We start from the raw sequence: 21,131 nt of genomic DNA, 5'->3' as shown, positions 1-21,131 counted from the left end.
AACCTTCAATGATTTGAGTGGTAATTAGTAGAAGCTCTTATAGTCATGAGTTATGGAGTTAGGTCAGTATGCACTTGAGTCCTGGCTCCAAGATTGACATTTGACAAGCTAGCTGATCTGGGCAAGGCTCAGTTTTCTCACAGTAAGAAAAATACATAGTTGGTGCTCAATCTTTGCTTACTACATACCCTCCCCTCCCCTCCCCCTTCTTTTTATTTTTGGCCAGGTATGACCATTATAGTCACTGTCATCATAGCTTTGTAAATTATACTTAGGCCCATTTTTCCTAAATTCAGAAACTCGCTAAGTTCTTGTTAGAGTATGAGATGCAGCAACATATGCAGAGTTCGACGCATGGATACACCAGCATGGATAACAGTGAACGTGACCCAAGTGTGTTCAGGTCGGCTCTGTACTGGGAAGCTGACAGCCCCATGGACCGGGCCCAGATGCTCTGCCTTCATCCACACACACTGTCTGATGACACTTTGGGCAGGGGCTTGGTCCTTGCCCCTTCCTGCTGGGTTGGTACCATCTTCGAATGACAGCGAGTGCCCATAGTTCCACTTCTACAGACCTAGCCTTAAGGAAATCAACTGAGATGGGAACCAAGGATTCTATGTAGGATGATCATCAGCAGGGAATTTGGACTACAAATACCACCAACTCTTTACATGATGAACAATAGGGACCTTTTTTTGTTGTTGTTAATCCTCATTGGAGGCTATTTTTCCATTGATTTTTAGAGGGAATGAAAGGGACGGGAGAGACATATCAATTGGTTGCCTCCCGCACAGGCCCTGACCAAGGCCACGGATAGAGCCTGCAACCAAGGCATGTGCCTTTAATTAGAATTGTACCTGGAAATCTTCAATCTGAGGGTGGACACTCTATCCACTGAGCCAAACCGGCTAGGGCTATGGGACATTGTAAGCTAAATTACAACTCGTTCACAGGAAGGCATAAAAACCTTTTTAAAAGATCCTGCTCCTGAAAATTTTACCAGGTTTGAAAATGCTCATGAAATTAATTAATATAACAAGAAAAAAATAATATAGAAAAACTGTATATACCCCCCCCCCCCAAAGCATTCAGTGGTGGGAGAGGAGAGTGTAGCGTTAAATAGGACCAACAATCAGGATGCCAATGGCAAGCCAATGAGCAGAGACCAAGATAGGAATTAAAAGGAGACTCATGCACCCCCAAAGAAAAATGTACCTACATTTTTCTCATTTAAAGAATATGGCATATGATTTGGGAAAGAGAGATGAGAAGAAACCTACTAAATGGGTGCTTGTTATCTTTTTTTTAATTTTATTTTCACATTTGACTAGCTTTCCCACAATTTTACTACTTGTGGTAAAAATAAAGAAAAATGAGATTAAAAGAGAGAAAAGGCAGATCAATGGAGGCTAAGAGAACGGGTGCAAGTTAGTTAAAGGGCTGCAATCTCTGGCGCACTGGAGTCTAGAGACAGACCACCAGCCTCCCCACCAGCCCTGGCTCTGGAGGCGGCTTCACCCGAGTGCAGGGGCTGTGGTTTCCGAGTCAGGCACCTTCCTGTGCCACTCGCTGGCTGTGAAGTTCTGGGTGAATCACGTGGTCTCTTTAGGCTTTGATTTCCCCGTTGGCCAACAGACAACAGGAGACAGGATGTGGTTGTGGGAGATGAATGAAAGGGTGGTGTGTGCAAGAATGGCAGGTGGGCGTGGGCGACGGGTGGTCCTCATGTTCTGGGGGGTGGTGAGCGTTTTGGCCAAGGGGCCTGGCTAGGGAGTGTGCTCAGTGCTGAGGGCAACTGGCTGTTGTCTTCTGTGGTTTATTTTTGGCGCGCCTCCTCACACCGTGTGCCTGCCTGCTGTGGGGCTTCAAGGTGAGGAGGAAGATGTGTTCCTTCCTCATGCCAGCCTCCATTCCTACTTCCCCATCCTCCCCTGGCTCGATTTCCTGCCCCACACCTGCCACCACAGGCATCAGCCCAGGCTCTGGTCTGGTCCTTCAAATCTGACGATTAGTTTTTGAGTCTCTGCTGAGTACCAGTCATTTGGGAGGGATTTCGCCTCCCACAGGTCATTGCAACATCTGGAGACATTTTTGGTTGTGGCAACTGGGGATGGGGGTACTACTGACATCTAGTGGGTAGAGGTCAGGGATGCCGCTAAGCGTTCTACAGCACACAACTGCTGACAACAAAGAATTATTGAAAATGTCAATAGAGCAGTCCCCCCTTATCTGTAAGGGATATATTCTGGACCCCCAATGGATTACTGAAAGCATGGATAGTTCCAAACCCTATATATCCTATGTTTTTCCTATACATACATATCTATGCTAAAGTTTTATTCATAAATTAGGCACATTAAGAGATTAATAACAATAGCTAACAATAAGAGAGAATAATTATAACAATATACTATAATAAAAGTTATGTGAATGTGGTCTCTCTCCCTGATAACCAAGATGGCTACTAAATGGCTGATGGGCTGTAGCATATACAGCATGGACACACCTGACAAAGGGGTGATTCCTGTCTCAGGAGAGAGGAAATGGAGCGGTGTGAGATTTCGTCACACTGCTCAGAATGCTGAGCAAGTTAAAACTCACAAGTTGTTTATTCCTGGAATTTTTCATTTAATATCTTCGGACTGTGGTTGACCACAGGTGACTGAAATCGCAGATAAGGGGGGACTACTGTGCTGCCACTGTTGAGAAACCCTAGCAAAGACCAAGGGGTGGGGTGCAGGGTAGGGGGCGGTGGGCTTTGAACTCATGATGCTTACAGTAACGTGTGCAGGTTCCCTGTCTGAAATCTCCCCTCCCCTCTCCCCTGCTTCTCTGTGCATCAGTACCAACAGTGGGCAGCGTTTCAGCTCTCTGCATCTGTTTCAGGAAGCTTTATAAAAAGCTCCTTAATAAATAATTCCAAGTTACCTCCCTGCATTGCCGCACCATGAGACCTTTCCCCACAAACTCTAGATAAAGTCCTTGTCCAATAATCACACTGAGGATGCATGTTGTGCTCATGTGTAGTGCTGTTCCATTTGCAGAATACTGGCACCAGGTTACTTTCAGACACTTCAGCTGAGAGGTGGGAGCTGCCAGATCTGTCCCTGAGCCTTTCTGAGGCACCCAAGTCAGACAGCTAAGAGAGAGTGGGTTCAGACCTCACCCAAGACCTGCTACCTCCGCCAGACAGTGGAGCTAGCCCCCTGGCCACCTTGGCTGCTGTCTCATTCAGGCTTAAAGCCCTCTGCTGGGCATGGCTGTGACTTCCATTTTAGAGCTGAAGAAACCAAATCAAATGAGGGTGAATAAACTCCACTGGGGAGCTGCTATCATATGGATATCTTTGTTAAATGTAATTCTTAGACTCCGTGTAAGGAGAGAAGGGTTCTGAGCACATAACTACATTGACTGACAAGGTCTCTTCATTTTGAACGTACCATTCCCTCCCTAGCTAAAGACCCTGAGCTGAGAGACGTACATCTTTGTTCCTCTAAAATGGAATCCATAATTACACTGTTCATCTGCTTCATTTCCTTAATGAAGGGACTGTGGAAGCGATTTCTGCTGAGTATCACAAAGGTATCATTTGGGCAAAGTTGCACAAAGAGAAGGGGCTTGCTGGCACCCGGTTATGCATGGGGGTGCACCCGCAGAGACAAAGGGAGAGGAAAGCTTTTCAAATGGCAACTCTATTCATTCCCAATTGTCTGCACATAATTACTGTGAACTCGAGTCGGTTATTCTCCTCAGGGACATTTGTTGCTAAGGGGAAATTAAAGATATTCAATTGTATGGGAGCTTCATTGTGCGCAAGTGATGGGTCATGGCGGCCTCGGCTATAGACGTCCAGTGTAAGTGGGGTGGGAGGGAGAGTGGTGTGATGGCAAAGAGTGTAGCAGGCTCCGGGATGTGGCAGAGTGGGTATCTGGGCACCACCGCTCCCAGCAGTGTGACTGGGGCAAGCGCCCGCATTTCTCTGAGCTCCAGGTTCTTGGTCTGTAAACAGGAGAGCAGCAGTCCCTGCTCACTCATGATGGTGAGGGTCCCGTCCATGCACCGGGCCCAGCATGGTGTTCGGCATGTAGTGAGCACCTAATGAGTGTTGGCTGTGAAGGTGGCAGTGATTTGGCTGTTTAAGTAAATAATGATCAAGGTGAGCAGTCACTCTCTGTGGAATCAAGGCAGGCTATGTTTGCTTTCTGAACCCCAGTTTTCCCTTCTGGAAAAAGAATCATCCTGGCGTAGCACTATGGTCCTTGTGTGCCTACACCTGTGTAAGATAAGGAGCTTAAATGCCCGAAAGTTAAAATAGTACTCACTAGGTTGCTGGAGGCCTGAGTTGTTGGTTTGCAATTTCATAGATAAATAGTAAAGATTGGCAAATATGTGTGGTGTTTTCCAAAGTATTCCAGACAAAGGTCTTCATAACAAACCACGTTAGATTAAAGTGACTGTGGTTTTATATGATAACTAGAGGCCCCATGCACAAAACCCGTGCACTCGGGGTTGTCCCTCAGCCCGGCCTGCACCCTCTCACAATCCGGAAGCCCTCGTGGGATGTCGGACTGATGGCTTAGGCCCGCTCCTGCATTAAGCATCTGCCCCCTGGTGGTCAGTGTGCATCATAACCACCAGTCGTTCTGCCATTTGGTTGATTTGCATATTAGTCTTTTATTATATAGGACTAGAGGCCTGGTGCACGGATTCATGCACCAGTCCCTCGGCCTGGCCTGCACCCTCTTGCAATCCAGGACCCCTCGGGGGGTGTCAGAGATCCGGTTTTAGCCTGATCTCTGCAAGCCAGACTGAGGGACTTCACCAGTGCACACATCCATGCACCGGGCCTCTAGTATGCATAAGAGATCTTTGGTTAATCTCTTCCTGCCCTCCCTCCCTCCTTCCCTCTGAGATTCATCAGTCTATTCCATGTTTCCATGTTTGTGGTTTCTGCTCCTGCGTTGAGTGTCTGCCCCCTGGTGGTCAGTGCGCATCAAAGCTACTGGCCAGTCAGCTGGTTGCTTAGGCTTTTATATATAGAGATTCGTGTGTTTCCCAAAAGCACATCAAGTAGCCTCTGCCAATCCATAGCCATGTTGCAAATAGACTCAACGGTTTATCCCCACATCAGTTTGGGTGTCCTACCGTTGTCAAAGGAACAAACATTTCATCCCCAGAAAGGACCAGAGCCAAATGAGTCTCGCCATTGAACTTGCTGGACTCACTCCATTGTAACTGGGCCCTGACAGTTAGAATTAGAGATGGTGCAGTTATTGGGCATATTTAAGTCACATGTGCTGCCTATCTCAGCCTGCCCCAAAGACCTTTCTCCCTTTCGTTCATTGGCCAAACTTCACAGAGCAGTTAAATATATAGGTGCTGGAGCCAGATTGCCAAGTTCAAAGTTTGGCTCTGCTACCTTCTGCCCTGGATCAATTTGGGCAGTTTTCTCAGTCCTCTCCTCTATTCACTAATCTGCAAAACAGATAACAATTGCTTCTACCCCATAGTTGTTGTGTTGTTGTTTTTTTGTCTTGTCTTACTGTTAAATAAATTAATCCATGTAAAGCAGAACATCACCTGGCACATTTCTCAATAAACTTAGCCATTACCATCAATAGGTCATTAGATGCCAACTGCATGCTTGTACCAACTCCACTTATCATCTGTGCTATTGTTCACTTAATCTTATTTCATTTTATCGGACTCATTTTTTTTTACATTTAGATAATGTGATTATTAAAATAGAAAGTCAGTATCACTTGCCATACAGAGAAAATAAGTGTGAAAATGAGAACCATGGAAATAAAAGAGGTGTCACCAAATTGTAGCCAGATGCTCTGAGCTTTATGTTTGACCTCCCAGGTCAAACAAAAGAGAGAAGAGCAAATGAAAGATGGTAAAAGCTCCTGAGCATCAAACAAAGAGACCCTCCTGACCAGACCAGAGGCATTGAAACAGAACGGGGAGGGAATGACCTCCCCACTGAGGGTCCCTCTGTGTGTGACCGTGGGGCGTGGGCCACCTAAACTCACCAGGCCTTCTACCTGGAGGCAGGCAATTTGCCACCAGGATTAAGAGTCTCACATTTCTTTTGTCAATTTTGCTCAGAAGTATTCACTATTGAGAAAGCATGCCATGACAGTCCCTGTGAGCAGGCACTGAGGGCACAGGGGGACCATGACAGCTACCAGTGCTGTACCTTCAGTGGAGTCAGGACTCAGGGAGGCAGCCGCTGCTTGCCTTTTCTCACTGAAGCATTCAACAAAACAGCAGGCGCAGAAGTCGCGTTGGCAGTAAGCATGGGCACTTAAATAGCATTCCCAGTGTGCCAGCCACTTTCGATTATTAATCTGTTTGATCCTCAAACAGCCATGTGAGGTTGATACTGTTATACCCATGTTTCAGATGAGGACATGAAGGTGTAGAGAGTTTAAAGCTCATCTGAGATCATGAGCAGTGGCAGAATACACAAGCCCGGAATTTGTGTTCTTAGCTACGACGCAGTTAGCCCCAGGCCTGGCACGTGGATGTAACACTCTGTACGGGCTAGCATTTCATAACGGTTGTGTGTGTGCCCACGCATGTATGTGAAGTGTGCATGTATGTCTCCCTGCTGAGAACTATAATTCATGCATTCCTCAGAACGACCCTGCGAGTTAGCCTGGGTGTCTCCGTATGTCAGTGACCAGTTCCTGCAAATCACATGCTCTGCATTTTAAAATGCTGCTTATGGCTCTGGCCAGTATTGCTCAGTGGTTATAGTGTAGGCCCACACACCAAAGGGGCATGGGTTTGATTCCCAGTGAAGGGCATGTACATGGGTTGCAGGTTTGAGCCCCGGCCGGGTCGGATACGTGTGGGAAGCAGTCAATATATATCTCTCTCCCACCCTCCCTTCCATTCTCTCTAAAAATCAATGGAAAAATATATCCTCAGATGAGGATTAACAACAACAACAAAAGGCTGATTAGGAGTCTACTTCCTTTTGTTTCCAATAGGAAACAATTACAGTGCACAGCACTTCAGTCACAAACACCAAATTAATTTCCTCAGAATAATTAAAGCTCAGTGAAAAGCCTATATTATAAAACACAATCACATCAGGATATAAATCCTTAGAGCATGGCTTCCTGACCACCCAACAGTTATCTTATTGCTACCAAGCAGTTGTTCTGCATTCAGTAAACCTGTGATGGCTCACTTGTGGCAGACCCTCCCAGGTGACATTCCACAGAACACCTCCCCATGGCTCTGACAGCCAACCAATTTGTTGTGTTTCGAATATAACATGAGACTTTGTTCACACTTCATTTTCTTAAAATCCCACTGAGTTTTGCAATCATAAACTAAATAATATATGAATATAGTATTTATTATAGATAATGTATATTTAGAAATATATGTTTATAATTTATATAAAAATCAGCCAAAAACATTATACAGAGTTTGGGTGCTGAAAACCTGTAGGCATTCTACTGGGAAAATGTTAAGGAAAAGACAGTGAAAATGCCTTGTACTATTGGCATCTCCATTTTACAGGTGAAAATACTGAGGATTAGCTAGAAGCGATGCAGTGGGATTTGTACTTCAAACTTCTCTGACTTCAGAGCCTTCAATCTTAACCACTATGCTATAGTATCTGTCATCCTCATATATAATTTAACTTTTCAATTACAGTTGACATACAATATTATATTAACTTCAGGTGTACAACCCATGATTAGACATTTTTATAATTTACTAGGGGCCCAGTGTATGAATTCATGCACCGTGAAAGGAATTGTGGGTTGCCAGCCTGCAGTTGGCACACGGATGGGTCTTGGCTCATCCTCCGTGCCCCCACCCAGCCACTCTTGCTGCAGCCTCTGGTTTCCTCTCTGCCAGCAGCCCTGCTCCTGCTGCATCTGCTCCCACATGCTGGTGGCTCCAGCCCTGCTCGCACCTGCTGATGGCATGGAGTGATTGGGGCTGGCGCCAACAGCGGGTGAGAGTGGGGCCGGTGCTGTCAACAGGTGTGAGCGGCTGCTGCTTCCCCGATCACCTCTCAGGAGCAGGGGGAAGTGGAGAAGCCCTCAGGGGTGATCGGGGCCATCAGCTGCCACTCTCACCTGCTGACGGCACCGAGTGATTGGGACCGGCACCGGGTGGCGGCTGCGGGTGAAAGCGGGGCTGGCACTGGCAGTAGATGCAAACAGGGCCATCACCGACAGCAGTTGCAAGAAGCAGCTGTTGGCCCCAATCACCCCTCAGGACCAGGGGTGAGGTGGAGAAGCCCTGAGGGGCGATCGGGGCTGGCAGCTGCCGCTTGTACCTGCTGACGATGCTGGGTGCTTGGAGCTGGTGCCAGGTGCCAGCAGCGGGTGCAAGCGGTGGCTCTGGAACCCCACCTTGGTCTGGTGCCCCCTCTCACCTGCTCCACCATCCTGCCGTGGCTGATGCCCGCCATGTTCCGTGCTCTGCCACCTGCTGCCGACACCCGCCGCTGACACCTGCCATGTTCTGCGCGCACCCCTTGGTGGTCAGCACACATCATAGTGAACGGCTGTTCACTTGTTCAGTTGTTTCGCCATTCAGTCTATTTGAATATTAGGGTTTTATATATATAGGTGAAGTCATCACCCTGATAAACCTAGTACCCATTTGACACCATACATAGTTATTACAATATTATTGACTATATTCCCTATGCCATATTCTACATCCTGTGATTATTCTGTAGCTATCAATTTGTACTTCCAAATTCCTTCACCATTTTTGTCACCCTCCCAAATCCCTTCCCCTCTCTGGCAAGTGTCAAAATGTTCTCTGTACCCAGGATTCTGTTTCTGTTCTGCTTATTTGTTTATTTTGTTTTGTGGATTCCACCTAAGTGAAGTCATGTGGCATTTGTCTGACTTATTTCACTCAGCATGATACCCTCCAGGTCTATCCCTGTTGTTGCAGATGGCAAGATTTCATTCTTTTTTTAATATATTTTATTGATTTTTTTACAGAGAGGAAGGGAGGGGGATAGAGAGTTAGAAACATCGATGAGAGAGAAACATCGATCAGCTGCCTCCTGCACACCTCCTACTGAGGATGTGCCCGCAACCAAAGTACATGCCCTTGACCAGAACCGAACCTAGGACCCTTCAGTCTGCAGGCCGACACTCTATCCACTGAGCCAAACTGGCCAGGGCCTTTTTTTTATAGCTGAATCATATTCCATTGTATATATGCACCACTTCTTTATCCATTCATATATTGATGGACACTTCAGTTGCTTCCATATCTTGGCTGTTGTAAATTCTCTCATCCTTATTTTAATATCACAATGGCCCCACTCGAATGCTACCATTGTTTTGTTATTATGATTCACTGTTACTACCATTATAGTAAACTGACACTTACCTAGCTTTCATGATGTTCCAGGTACTGCACTAAATACTCCACAGATATTATTTATTTACTTCTCACATCAACCTCTGATTGAAACCTATATTATCCCCAACTAACATATTTAAAAAAATGATGCCCAAACCGGTTTGGCTCAGTGGATAGAGTGTCGGCCTGTGGACTGGAAGGTCCCAGGTTCGATTCCGGTCAAGGGCATGTACCTGGGTTGCGGGCATATCCCCAGTAGGAGATGTGCAGGAGGCAGCTGATCGATGTTTCTCTCTCATCGATGTTTCTAACTCTCTATCTCTCTCCCTTCCTCTCTGTAAAAAATCAATAAAATATATTAAAAAAATAGTTTTAAAAAAATGAGACTTGGAGGGGTTTGGGCACTTGCCCACTGGACATAACTTGCTTAGATAATTTAATCAACCACAAGGCCTTCACCAAGTGCCTATATGTATTCATTTACGCGCAGGGTTATTTAGTGCTGTATTACTGGGCAAGGAACTTCATAGTAGTAGGATTAGGCTCATGGCTTTGGTTCAAAGGCATTACGTATTTTACTAGTCCATATTTCAATTTTGTTTCTGTAATAAAACCATGCAATTGTATCATGACCTTTGTCTCACCCCAAATAATATGGTGTAACTTATATTTTAGACCTTTATTTAGATATGCATATGCATTTGTTGCTAAGTTCAAGTAAGGCTGAGTTCAGTTGACTGATGTTGTCCCAGAAAGTAGAATTCTTAGGATGCATAAATGATAGCTGATGAGGCCAACGCAACTGCTTGAAGAATTATAGCTTATAGAGTTGCTTGGCAGATGAAATCACTGGACTAATTAGAAAATAATGCATTAGGCTGTGCCTAGAAAACACGCAAAGTAGTGGGAGCAGAGCTGCATTCTGAGTTCCTATGGGATGCCAGTCACAATAAAGCGTGTGCCTCGTGTTCCTTATCTTTTCCTTTTGTTCCTTATCTCTACAGCCCAGAAATTGAAACAGACCCTGGAACCTTGTGATACTGAGTACCCAGCATTTGTCTCCGAGCGCACCATCAAGGAGACCTCAGGGAACATTGCTTGTGAAGACTGCTCCAAGTAAGCCCCCCACCTCTGCTCAGTGAGAACTTCCCCAGATGGGCTGATGCGGGGGGCAGGCATGTCAGGATTCCCCAGGGAGAGAAGGAAACATGGCTGCCCTCTTGTGTGAGGAAGCATTTCTATCAGCTTGGGAGAAACGTCGCTTGGTTTTAGTAGAAAGGTCGCTGAGAGTTTGGGAAGCATTCAGAATGCATCCTGGAATATGGGAGGTTTCAGTTCTCTTTGTTGATGGTTGGAAGAAGTCCTCATTGGTGTTTCCCCAATTGACAGTTGGCAATTTCGGCTACCTGTTCCAGGTCTCTTTACTGAAAGCACCAAATCTTCAGATTCACTGAAGTCTGATGGTTTACTATGGGTTTCCCTGACTAATACGGGTGGGCCTGTTTTTGAAACAGTTATATTGGTCATTTGGGGGTTCTTTACCTCTTCATTCCTGTATTTCTACTGGCAGTTCTCTGTTCGGTGGTGAATCTATTCATACTGATTTGAGTTTTCTTTCTATGTTTTGGACACCCCCCCCCTTTTTTTTTTGAAGTTATATGGTTTGTATATGTGTCTTCCTATTCCTGGGTCTGGCTCTTCACATTTATGGATGCCCTTAGATGAGCAGAAATTTTCTTTCACTTTTATTTTATTTTAGTCTAATTTATTCTTTCTTCTATGATTTGTCTATCTTGTACCTTGTTTCAAAAATTAGTCTGTGCCCTAATATAATACTGTCCCCATGTATTTTCACCCTGCATGCTTTAAAGGGCTACCTTTCACATTTAGGACTTTAATCCTCTCTAGGGAGGGAGAAGAGAGGAGAGGAGAGGAGAGGGGAGGGGAGGGGAGGGGAGGGGAGGGGAGGGGAGGGGAGGGGAGGGGAGGGGAGAGGGGAGGGGAGGGGAGGGGAGAGGAGAGGGGAGGGGAGGGGAGGGGAGAGGAGAGGGGAGGGGAGGGGAGGAGAGGAGAGGAGAGGAGAGGAGAGGAAGGTGTAGGAGCATGAGGTAGAGTCTAGTTTGGTCTTTTCTATGTACTTGGCATTATAACCACCACTTTATATTAAATAGTCTTTATTTTCCAATAGATTATGATACCTGTGCCATGGGCTGAGTTCCCATCTATATGTAGATCTGGTCCAGGTTTTATGGTTTGTTAATACCTTTGTCAGCACCCTGTTTCTTTAATTATTATGGCTTTATAATATGACTTGTTATTTAGAACAAATATCATTTCATTATGCTTCCCTCTTTACTCTTTCATATTAATTTTGGAACCAGCTCATTAATTCCCATGCTAGGGTTTCAATTAATTTTGCTATGTTATATATAAATTTGAAGATAATTGCTATCTTTTATATTGGACCTTCCTTTCCCCTTATAAACTAAATATATCTACTTATTTATATGTATCTTTCTATGCCTTTCAATACAGTTTTATAATTTTATGTTAGATTTATACTTAGAGAGTTTATAGTTTTTCTTGCTAACATAAATAGTACATATTTGAAACTACATTTTCTAATTGATAATTGCTAGCATATGAGAATATCACTGATTTCTGCACATTGAGTATCTTATATCCCACAAATTACTAGATATTGTTTAAGATCTGACAGTTTGTGTATAGATTTTCTTGGGCTCTCTGCATAGACAGTAATATCACTTGTGAAAATTTTTCTTTCTAATCATTATACTTAATTATTTGTTTTATTACACCAGAATTCTTATACATAGAAGCAATGAGAGTAGGTGACCATGTCTTATTCCTAATTTAAAGGAATTGCTCCTAATAATCCATATTAAGTATAATGTTTGCTACAGGGTTTTTAAAGTTGTAGTGAAATATAAATAATATAAAATTTACCATCATAACTATTTTTGAGTGTAAAATTCAAGTGCATTAAGTAACTCACGATGATGTGCACCCACAACTGTTATCCATTTCCCAAACTGCTGTAGGTTTTTGGTAGTTAACCACTTATTAAGTTTAAAAAAGACCTCTTCAAGAGTGTTTGGTGCTGCTGGTGTTATTACTTGAAACTTGAATGGATGTTGAATTTTATTTTAAAAAAATTCTACATACATTACTAAAATAATTTTAATTTTTAATATGTTGAGTTACAGGGATATAATTAAAATTGTTTTCAATCATGACACATATATACCACAAATATCTTTAATAGTAGATGGGTTGTCGAATGTGAAAATATACTTGCTTTCCCATGATGGACTTTCATTGTGAAGGTTACAAAAAGCAACACCATATTTCAAGATTCATTTGCTCATATTAGATGGTGCGTTTATTGCATCTGTGCTCAAAAAGGAGTGCGGGCTACACTTTTCCTTCCTTGTACTGTCATTTGGCTTTGCTCTTACCTTCATTTTATCGTCACAAAATTACTTGGAGAATATTCCCTCTCAAATATCTTAACATTTTGTATAAGACCAAATTATCATTTTCTGGTAGGTTTGGTAAAACTCATAAAACTATCAGTGACTGATGGGTTTTTGTTTGTTCATCTGTTTTTGTGTGAGTACATTTTCAACTACTGAATTCGTTTCTTTAGTGGTGAGCTCTCTCTCTGGAATTTCTGTTTCTTTTTGAAATGACTTTGGTGATTATATTTCTTAGAAGATCGCCTATTTCTTCTCAGTTTTCAAGGTTATTGCATGCATTTGTTCATAGTGTTATCGTTTGATTAAAAATGCTATCTTATTGCGGATTTTGCCCCCTTTTAAATCAATCTCTTTTTCTCTCCCTCCTTCTTCTCTCTCTCTCTCTCTCACTCACTAAAGTCCCCTCCCCCATGTTTCATGTTTGTTTTGTTTATCTTTTCAAAGAAAAATCATTTAGATTGTTTGATTATTTCTGTTGTTTCTTTGAATTTTTATTTTATTTATTTTGCTTCTTACCTGTATTATTAATTATTACCTTTCTTCTGTATTTTGGGAGTTTACTCTATTGTTGTTGTTTTTTTCTTCTAACATTTTGTGTTTGCTGCCTAACTTTATCAGCTTCATCCAAATATATATAATTTCTTTCTGCATTCCAGTTTATCTCCATAAATTTAATATAAGGCTTTCATTATTATTTAACTCTAGCAATGTTATAATTTTCACTATTTTTATCTATAAATTTTTAAATAATTTTAAGATTTTCTAATATGTTGGATTTGAGACTTTTTTATTATTGATGTCTAGTTAAATGGCATTGTGATCTGTATAACATGTTTTTTAGCATGTGTGGAGACTTGCTTTGTATTCGAGTACTTATCCATGTATTTTTGAAAGCAAGTTTCATTCTCTAATAGCTGGGTACAGGGATTAATATATTAATAAGTAACTATTGGCTCAAATGTCTTACTTCGTTTCAAAGTTTTTTAAAAGCTATTTTATTTTATATTTTAATTGTTTTCAATTAGAGTTTACATTCAATATTTAGGGAGTGTCTGTTTTAGATGGCAATTAATCTCTTACCAGACTTAGGAATTTTTCAAGTCATTTGTGTCATTCAATTCATTTTGCTTTCTATATTTTGAAGCACTGTTACCAGGGACATCTCTGTTCAGGATTGGTACAGCTTTCTAATAAATCATTCCTTTTATCATTATGTAAAACCTTCTGTATGAAAGTGCTTTATGCTTCCATGTCTATTTCATTTGCTAATAGTATTGGCATAGTAGTTTTTCTTTTGGTAACATTTTCTAGGCATGTTTCCCACCCTCTTACCTCAATTTTCAAGTTTTTTTTTTGTTTGTTTTTTTTTGTCATTTTGCATTAGGATTTGTCTTATAAATAGAACATAGCTGGATTTGAAATACCTGTCTATTATTGGTAGGTTTAAGTCTGGATTTATTTCCATTTTATATGCTTTCTAGTCTTCATTCTTTATCTTTGCCCTCCTCGTCTTCCTCTTTCTTCTTCCAATAGAATGTTTACCAATTTGTTTACTCACCATTGCTTTTTTTTTTTTTTTGCCATTGCTTTTTCTGTTTTACAGTATTTTGGAAGTTTTTCCAGGAATGTTCTGGGAGTGATAAATTCTCTCATTCTTTGTCTAAAACACCTTATTCCGTAGGTACTCTGCAGAGATAATTTAACTTCATACTATCTACATTGAAATTTTTAAAGATACCATTCCCTTGTCTTCTAACTTTTAGTTTTGCACCTTTATAAATAGGCTAGTTCCCCCCTCTCTGATGGCTTTTAAAGCATTACTCTTTCTTTAATGTTCTGAAGTTTCACTGAAGTATGTCTAGATATAAATTCATTTCTGTTTTTTATGTACTTTATCCTGGATAATGTCCTTCAACTTAGAGTTCATTAATTTCCTTTTGACTGTGTCTAGTCTGCTGCTTAGAGAATGCATTGAGTTTTTAATATAGATGTCTTTCCTTTTATTCTAGAGGGTTTATTTGCTTCTTTTAAAAATCTGTGTATTTTTTTATAAAGAGTCTTATTATTAAATTTCCTATACTTAATTATAAAGAATTTTTAAGGTTATTTTAGCAGTTTAAACTTTTAGGGCACCAGTCTCTTGTTGCTTGTGTCTGCTTTCTTTAATGGCAGATTTTTTCCCATGTGTTTTGTCATTTTTGACTGTAAACTGATCTTTACTATTAATTATTATTTTTGTGGGAACAGACTAGAGCTTGAGTTTCTCTTCATGAGAGGTTTATATCTGGGCTTCAATCATGTATCCTATTGGTATTGACTGCGCCTGGGAATAATTGTTATGTAAGCTTTTGTATTTAGGAGTTTGTGCATCATATAATTACAGTAAATATTTTTCCTAGGCAGCATGTACTTTAGGCATAACGTTTGATTTCTCATGCTGATATCAGAGCCCCAGACAACACCACTTAGCTATAAATGTACAAGTTGGCTTTTAGTATCTTCTCTTGTAAGTATTTTTTTTTGTATTTAAACATGCACTTTTAGTTTTACTATTTCATCCAGCATGTCTAAGTGTTTAGAGCACAATGGCTTCCACACGTGCCAAACCACCATGTCACGGTTTACTTCTGACTGAGGACTTCCGAGAGCACCCACAGCAAGCACGGAGGTGCGTTGTTTAGTGCAGGAGCGGTGGGATCAGAGTGTGAATCCAACACCAGCCTTGCTGACCGTGTGACCTCCAGCAGGAATCTAAATGGTCTGAATCTCAGCTTCTCCTGGGAAACTTGGGCCATAATAATAGTAAGCATAGCATGGGCTTGTTGTAAGAAGGATATCATATCCCCAGTCATCATAGCTACAAACTCCATCAGGTGGCCAGTATCTCTTAGTGAATGATAGGCAGTCATATTTAGTGGAACATTAGGTTTCTTATTTCCATTCTAAATGAGAAAACAAATAGAACCAAGATAGACAGCTATTAGGGCCAGTCACATGTTTCCTTGTTGACTTGTAATTAGAAACGGACATGGGTGCAGTTTAATTAAAAGAAGTGACCTAATGATTTCAAACTAATGAGAAGACCACCTGTCATTCAGTGGGAGGTTGCTGCATTCCTGCTGTGGCCAGAAACTGCTGAAGCCTTGGGCAATGCCAGGATGACCACGATAGAAAGGTGATGTTGAAGGTGTTTGCACCACCATAACCAGCCTGTCTCAGCCCTTGAATTCCATGCTGGCTTGAAGACTCCCAGGAGGCTGGGGAGGTGAGTGAGGCCTTCTACCGCGTGCTGCTGGTCCCAGGGAAAAGACACTGCAGGCTTTGAAGGTTTGTCCTTTCCAAGCTTTGTCTCAAGACCACCACCCAGCAGCTCAGTCAGACATTACAGAAGCAAAACAATAAAGGCTCAGGGGTCTGAGTGGGGAGAAGAGAAGGGACTATGCTTTCCCTTTTTAAATAAGCTCTTTATTGACGTTTAGCACATACAGAAAAGTGTACAAACCATATGTTTGCAGCTTGATGAACCTTCACAAGGTGGACATGTCTATATAACTTACACTCACTCAGATTAAGAACTGAAAAAACTGCCCTAACCGGTTTGGCTCAGTGGTTAGAGCGTCGGCCTGTGGACTCGGGGGTCCCAGGTTTGATTCTGGACAAGGGCATGTACCTTGTTTGCGGACATATACCCAGTGGGGAGTGTGCAGGAGGCAGCTGATCGATGTTTCTCTCTCATCAATGTTTCTAACTCTCTATTCTTCTCCCTTCCTCTCTGTAAAGAATCAATAAAATATATTTAAAAAAAAAAAAAGAACTGAAAGAACAGTTAAGCCCCCCGGAAGCCTCCCGCCTGCCCCCTTCTAGGTACAGCCCCATCTGCCATAAGATAACCACTCTCTTGATTTCTTACATCACAGTTGGTTTTTACCTGTTTCTAATGTCAACTGGTGAGATGGCAATTTAGTTAATAAGATATGAGAGCTGATATATGATTGACTGAGGGAGGTTTCTAAGGCTTCACTTGGAAAACAAGAAAAGGGTCTTAGGAAAAAAATATACTTTAGGACTTTGGTGAACATTACTGGTTTTTTAAATGATTTTTTTATTTTTCATTTACAGCTGACATACAATATTATATTAGCTTCAGGTGTATGACATATAATTAGACAGTTATATAGCTTATGAAGTGATCACCTCAATAAGTTTAACACCCACATGGCACTACACATAGTTATTACAACATCATTGACTATATTCAATGCTATACTTTACATCCCCATGACTATTTTGTAACTATCAGTTTGTATTTCTTAATCCCTTCCCCTTTTTCACACATCCTCCAATTCCCTCCCATCTGGAAACCATCAAAATGTTCTCTGTGTCTATGAGTTTGATTCTGTTTTATTTATTTTGTGTTACAGATTCTATATATAAGTGAAACATATGGTATTTGTCTTTGTCTGTCTGACTTATTTCACTTAGCAAGGATCCACCCCATGTTGTTGCAGATGGAAAGATTTTTTTTTATGGCTGAGTAATATTCCATTGTATATATGCACAAAATCGTCTGTTGATGGACACTCAGGTTGCTTCCACATCTTGGCTATTATAAATAATGCTGCAATGAACATGTGGATTCATATATCTGTTTGAATTAGTGTTTTGGGTTTAATAAGATAAATGCCCAGAAGTGGTATTACTGTGTCCTCTTATCTCTTGTTATAGCTTTTGTGTTAAAGTCTATTTTGGCCAAAAATAAGTATTGCTACCCTAGCTTATTTTTTTTGTTTCATTTTCATGAATTATCTTTTTTGTCCCTTTACTTTCAGTCTGTGTATGTCTTTCTATCTACAGTGAGTCTCTTATAGACATCATATGTAAGGGTTTTGTTTTTTTATCCATTCAGCCACCCTATGTCTTTTGATGGAGCATTAAAACCATTTACATTTAAAGCAGTTATTGATAGATACATAGTTATTCCTGTTTTATTATCCACATATTTTTTAAATTTTCATTTATTGATTTTAGAGAGAGGAGGGGAGAGAGAAAATTAATTTGTTGTTCCATTAACCCATGCATACATTCGTTTCTTCCTGTATGTGTCCTGACCAGAGATTAAACCCACAACCTTGGTGTATCTGGACACTGCTCTAACTGACTGAGCTATCTGGCCAGGGCATTTATTTATTTATTTATTTATTATCTTTTTTCTTCTTTTTCTTAAAGAAGTCCCTTTATCATTTCTCATAATGCTGGTTTGGTGGTGATGAAATCCTTTAGTTTTTTGAGGTCTGGAAGCTCTTTATCTGACCTTCAATTCTGAGTGATAGTTTTGCTTTTTATCACTTTGAGTATTTCTGGCCAATCCCTTGGCCTGGAAAGTTTATGCTGAGAAATCAGCTGACAGTCTTATGGGCACTCCCTTGTAGGTAACTAACTGCTTTATTCTTGCTGTTTTTAAGATTCTCTGTCTTTAGCCCTTCACATTTTAACTATGTCTTAGTGTGGGCCTTTTTGGGTTCATCTTGTTTGGGACTCTGTGCTTCCTGGATTTGTATGGCTATATTCTTCATCAAGTTAGGGAAGTTTTCCATCATTATTTCTTTAAAAAGTTTTTCATTTCTTGCTCTCTCTTTTCCTTTTCTGGTACCCCTATGATGTGAATGTTGTTATATTTGAAGTTGCCCCAAAGACCCCTTAAACCAGTGATGGTGAACCTTTTGAACTCGGCGTGTCAGCATTTTGAAAAACCCTAACTTAACTCTGGTGCCGTGTCACATGTAGAAATTTTTTGATATTTGCAACCATAGTAAAACAAAGACTTATATTTTTGGCATTTATTTTATATATTTAAATGCCATTTAACAAAAAAAAATCAACCAAAATAATGAGTTCCTGTGTCACCTCTCACATGTGTGTCATAGGTTCGCCATCACTGCCTTAAACTATTCTCACTTTTTGTATTCTTTTTTCTTTTTACTGTTCTGACTGGATGTTTTCTGCTACCTTGTTTTCCGAGTGCTGATTTGATTCTCTGCTTTATATAATCTATTGTTGATTCCCTATAATGTATTCTTCATTTTAATTATTATATTCTATATTTTTAACTGGTTCTTTTTTATGTTTTACATGCTCATTTTTATGTTTCCTGTCTCTCTTGAGGTTCTCACTAAGTTCACTGAGCATTCCTATAACCAGTGTTTTGAACTCTGCATCTGGTAGATTGTCTCCATGTTGTTTAGTTCTTTTTCTGGAGTATTATTCTGTTCTTTTATTTAGGAAATGTTTCTTTGTTTCCTCATTTTAACTCCCTCCGTGTGTTTGTTTCTATGTATTAAGTAGAGCTGCTACATCTCCTGCTCTTGTTAAAGTGGCCTTATGTAGTAGGTGTTCTGTGGGACCCAGTGATACAGTCTCCCTGGTCACCTGAGCCGGGTACTCCAGGTGTGTCTCTTGTATGAGTTGTCTGTGCCTTCCTATTGTAAGAGCCTTGATTTCTCTTGGTACATCAATGGCAGGGACTGACCCTCAGACTGATTGGGTGTAAGGATTGCTGTGACTGTAGTGGAGAAGCTGTTGTATAGAGGCTCACTCTATGGAGCAGGATTCACTTTAGTGGGGCTTGGTACCAACTAAGTCTGCCGTTTGGGTGTGTCGTTTGTGGAGGTGGTTGGGTGGTGCTCTGGTGTGGTCTATAGCTGGCCACTGGATATGTTGGTTCTGGGGCCTCTTGGGAGGAGCACTGGTGCAGGGTAAGGTCAGCCACTGCCTGTGCCCCTCCTGGAGCCACTTTGAGCTTCAAAGTGACCTGCAGATTTTTCTACTTGTGCTGGGTTTGGGGCTGCCTAGCAAGCGGTACAGGGCACCCCAAGGCAAGATGCTGCTTGTTTGGCATTTGTGAGCCTTTGAGAGAGTTTAGGAAATTCTGAAGCATGAGCCAAGATAGGCCATTTGTATGGCAAAGCTACTGGCAGCGGCTTGGGTTGGCCTGCAAGTTGGGTGGGGGAGGGCCTCAGGGAATCAATAGGGTAGGGTGAATGGTGTTAGCCAGGTTGATAGAGACTCAGATATGGTGCACACCTGTGCAGGCTGGGTGGCGAGAGGGTTTAGCAAAGGAACAATGGCACCTGTCTGCACTTCTGTCTGGGAGAAAGCTGCCCCTCCAGTCCTTTCCCTGATGTCAGACAATTCAGTTTCTCCTAGTTGTCCCTGGCACCTTTAGGCCTGCTGCCCCAGTGCTGCAACTCAGAGCAAGTGAATCCAAGTAAGTTTGTCACCAGCCCTTTAAAAGGAATGCTTTTGACTCCAGCAGGTCTACATCTCAGTCACAGTCCCCACTGGTTTTCACAGCCTGAAGTTATAGACACTTCTCTTCCCAGCACTGGACCCCTAGGCTGGAGGACCTGGTGTGGGGCTGGGACCCCGAGCTTTTTTCAGAGAGGAAGGAAGAGGGATAGAAACACCAATGATGAGAGAGAATTCATTGATCAGCTGCCTCCTGTACACCCCACACTGGGGATCGAGCTCCCAGCCCAGGCATATGTCCTGACTGAGAATTTAACCTTTACTTCCTGGTTCATTGCTCAGTGCTTAACCACTAAACCACTGCTGTCGGGCTCCCTCCTGATTTTTAATCACCATACATGGGTTTGGGACCAGCTTGTTCCATATCTCTGCCCTTCCTACCAATCTTAATATGGTTTCTTCTGTATATTCTTAGTTATAGGACTTCTGTTCAGCTAGACTTCAGGTGATTTTCAGTGATGCTTTTTCAGTAGTTTAGTTGTAAGTTTGTTGTGGTCTTGAGAGGGGGAAAGCACACTCCAACATCTTGATTGGAAGCCTTCAGTGAATATTTCTCGATTGCCTGTTCTATACTAGACACTAGGATAGAACACATAGTCTCTTGGGAGGCTGAGAAGGATGGAGCCCTCTGCTTCTTGTCTTTTGCATATCCCTTTCTGTTTTTCCTTGCTCCATTTTATGAAATAAACTTATTAGAAAATATATCTTAGTATTTGGCAAAGTATTTATGAAGATAACATTTTGCATTTTGTGTGATCTTTGTATTCTTAGAATACAATATGGTAAGAAGAAAAATACTGACTTTGTCATCTCTCTCTTCTCAATGGCCAGTTGATTTTTCAATATAACAGCCATTATGTTTGATAGAAACCAAAAATCCAAATTTGCATCCTTTGCATCTGAATCTGGTAGAAATTTGTCAACCCTTGCAGAACTAGTTCTCTAAGACAATTACTA

At 41.6% G+C, this 21,131-nt stretch overlaps 1 protein-coding gene across 2 annotated transcripts in view; it reads left to right on the top strand.

The window, feature by feature from the left end:
* Window positions 1-21,131, top strand: part of CACNA2D3 (calcium voltage-gated channel auxiliary subunit alpha2delta 3) — a gene marked incomplete at its 5' end in the record, with an annotated part of 806,336 nt that overhangs the window by 742,637 nt on the left and 42,568 nt on the right. For both annotated transcript variants that reach the window (XM_081105975.1, XM_081105974.1), the window contains one exon: window positions 10,374-10,485. In XM_081105975.1, coding sequence (XP_080962101.1) covers window positions 10,374-10,485 — 112 coding nt within the window. The remainder of the gene's footprint in view (window positions 1-10,373; window positions 10,486-21,131) is intronic.

The sequence above is a fragment of the Myotis nattereri genome (assembly GCF_964212035.1).
Source record: "Myotis nattereri genome assembly, chromosome: 14".
Lineage (NCBI taxonomy): Eukaryota > Metazoa > Chordata > Mammalia > Chiroptera > Vespertilionidae > Myotis > Myotis nattereri.
The sequence above is the reverse complement of the archived record's forward strand: the minus strand, read 5'-3'. Positions and strand labels throughout refer to the sequence as shown.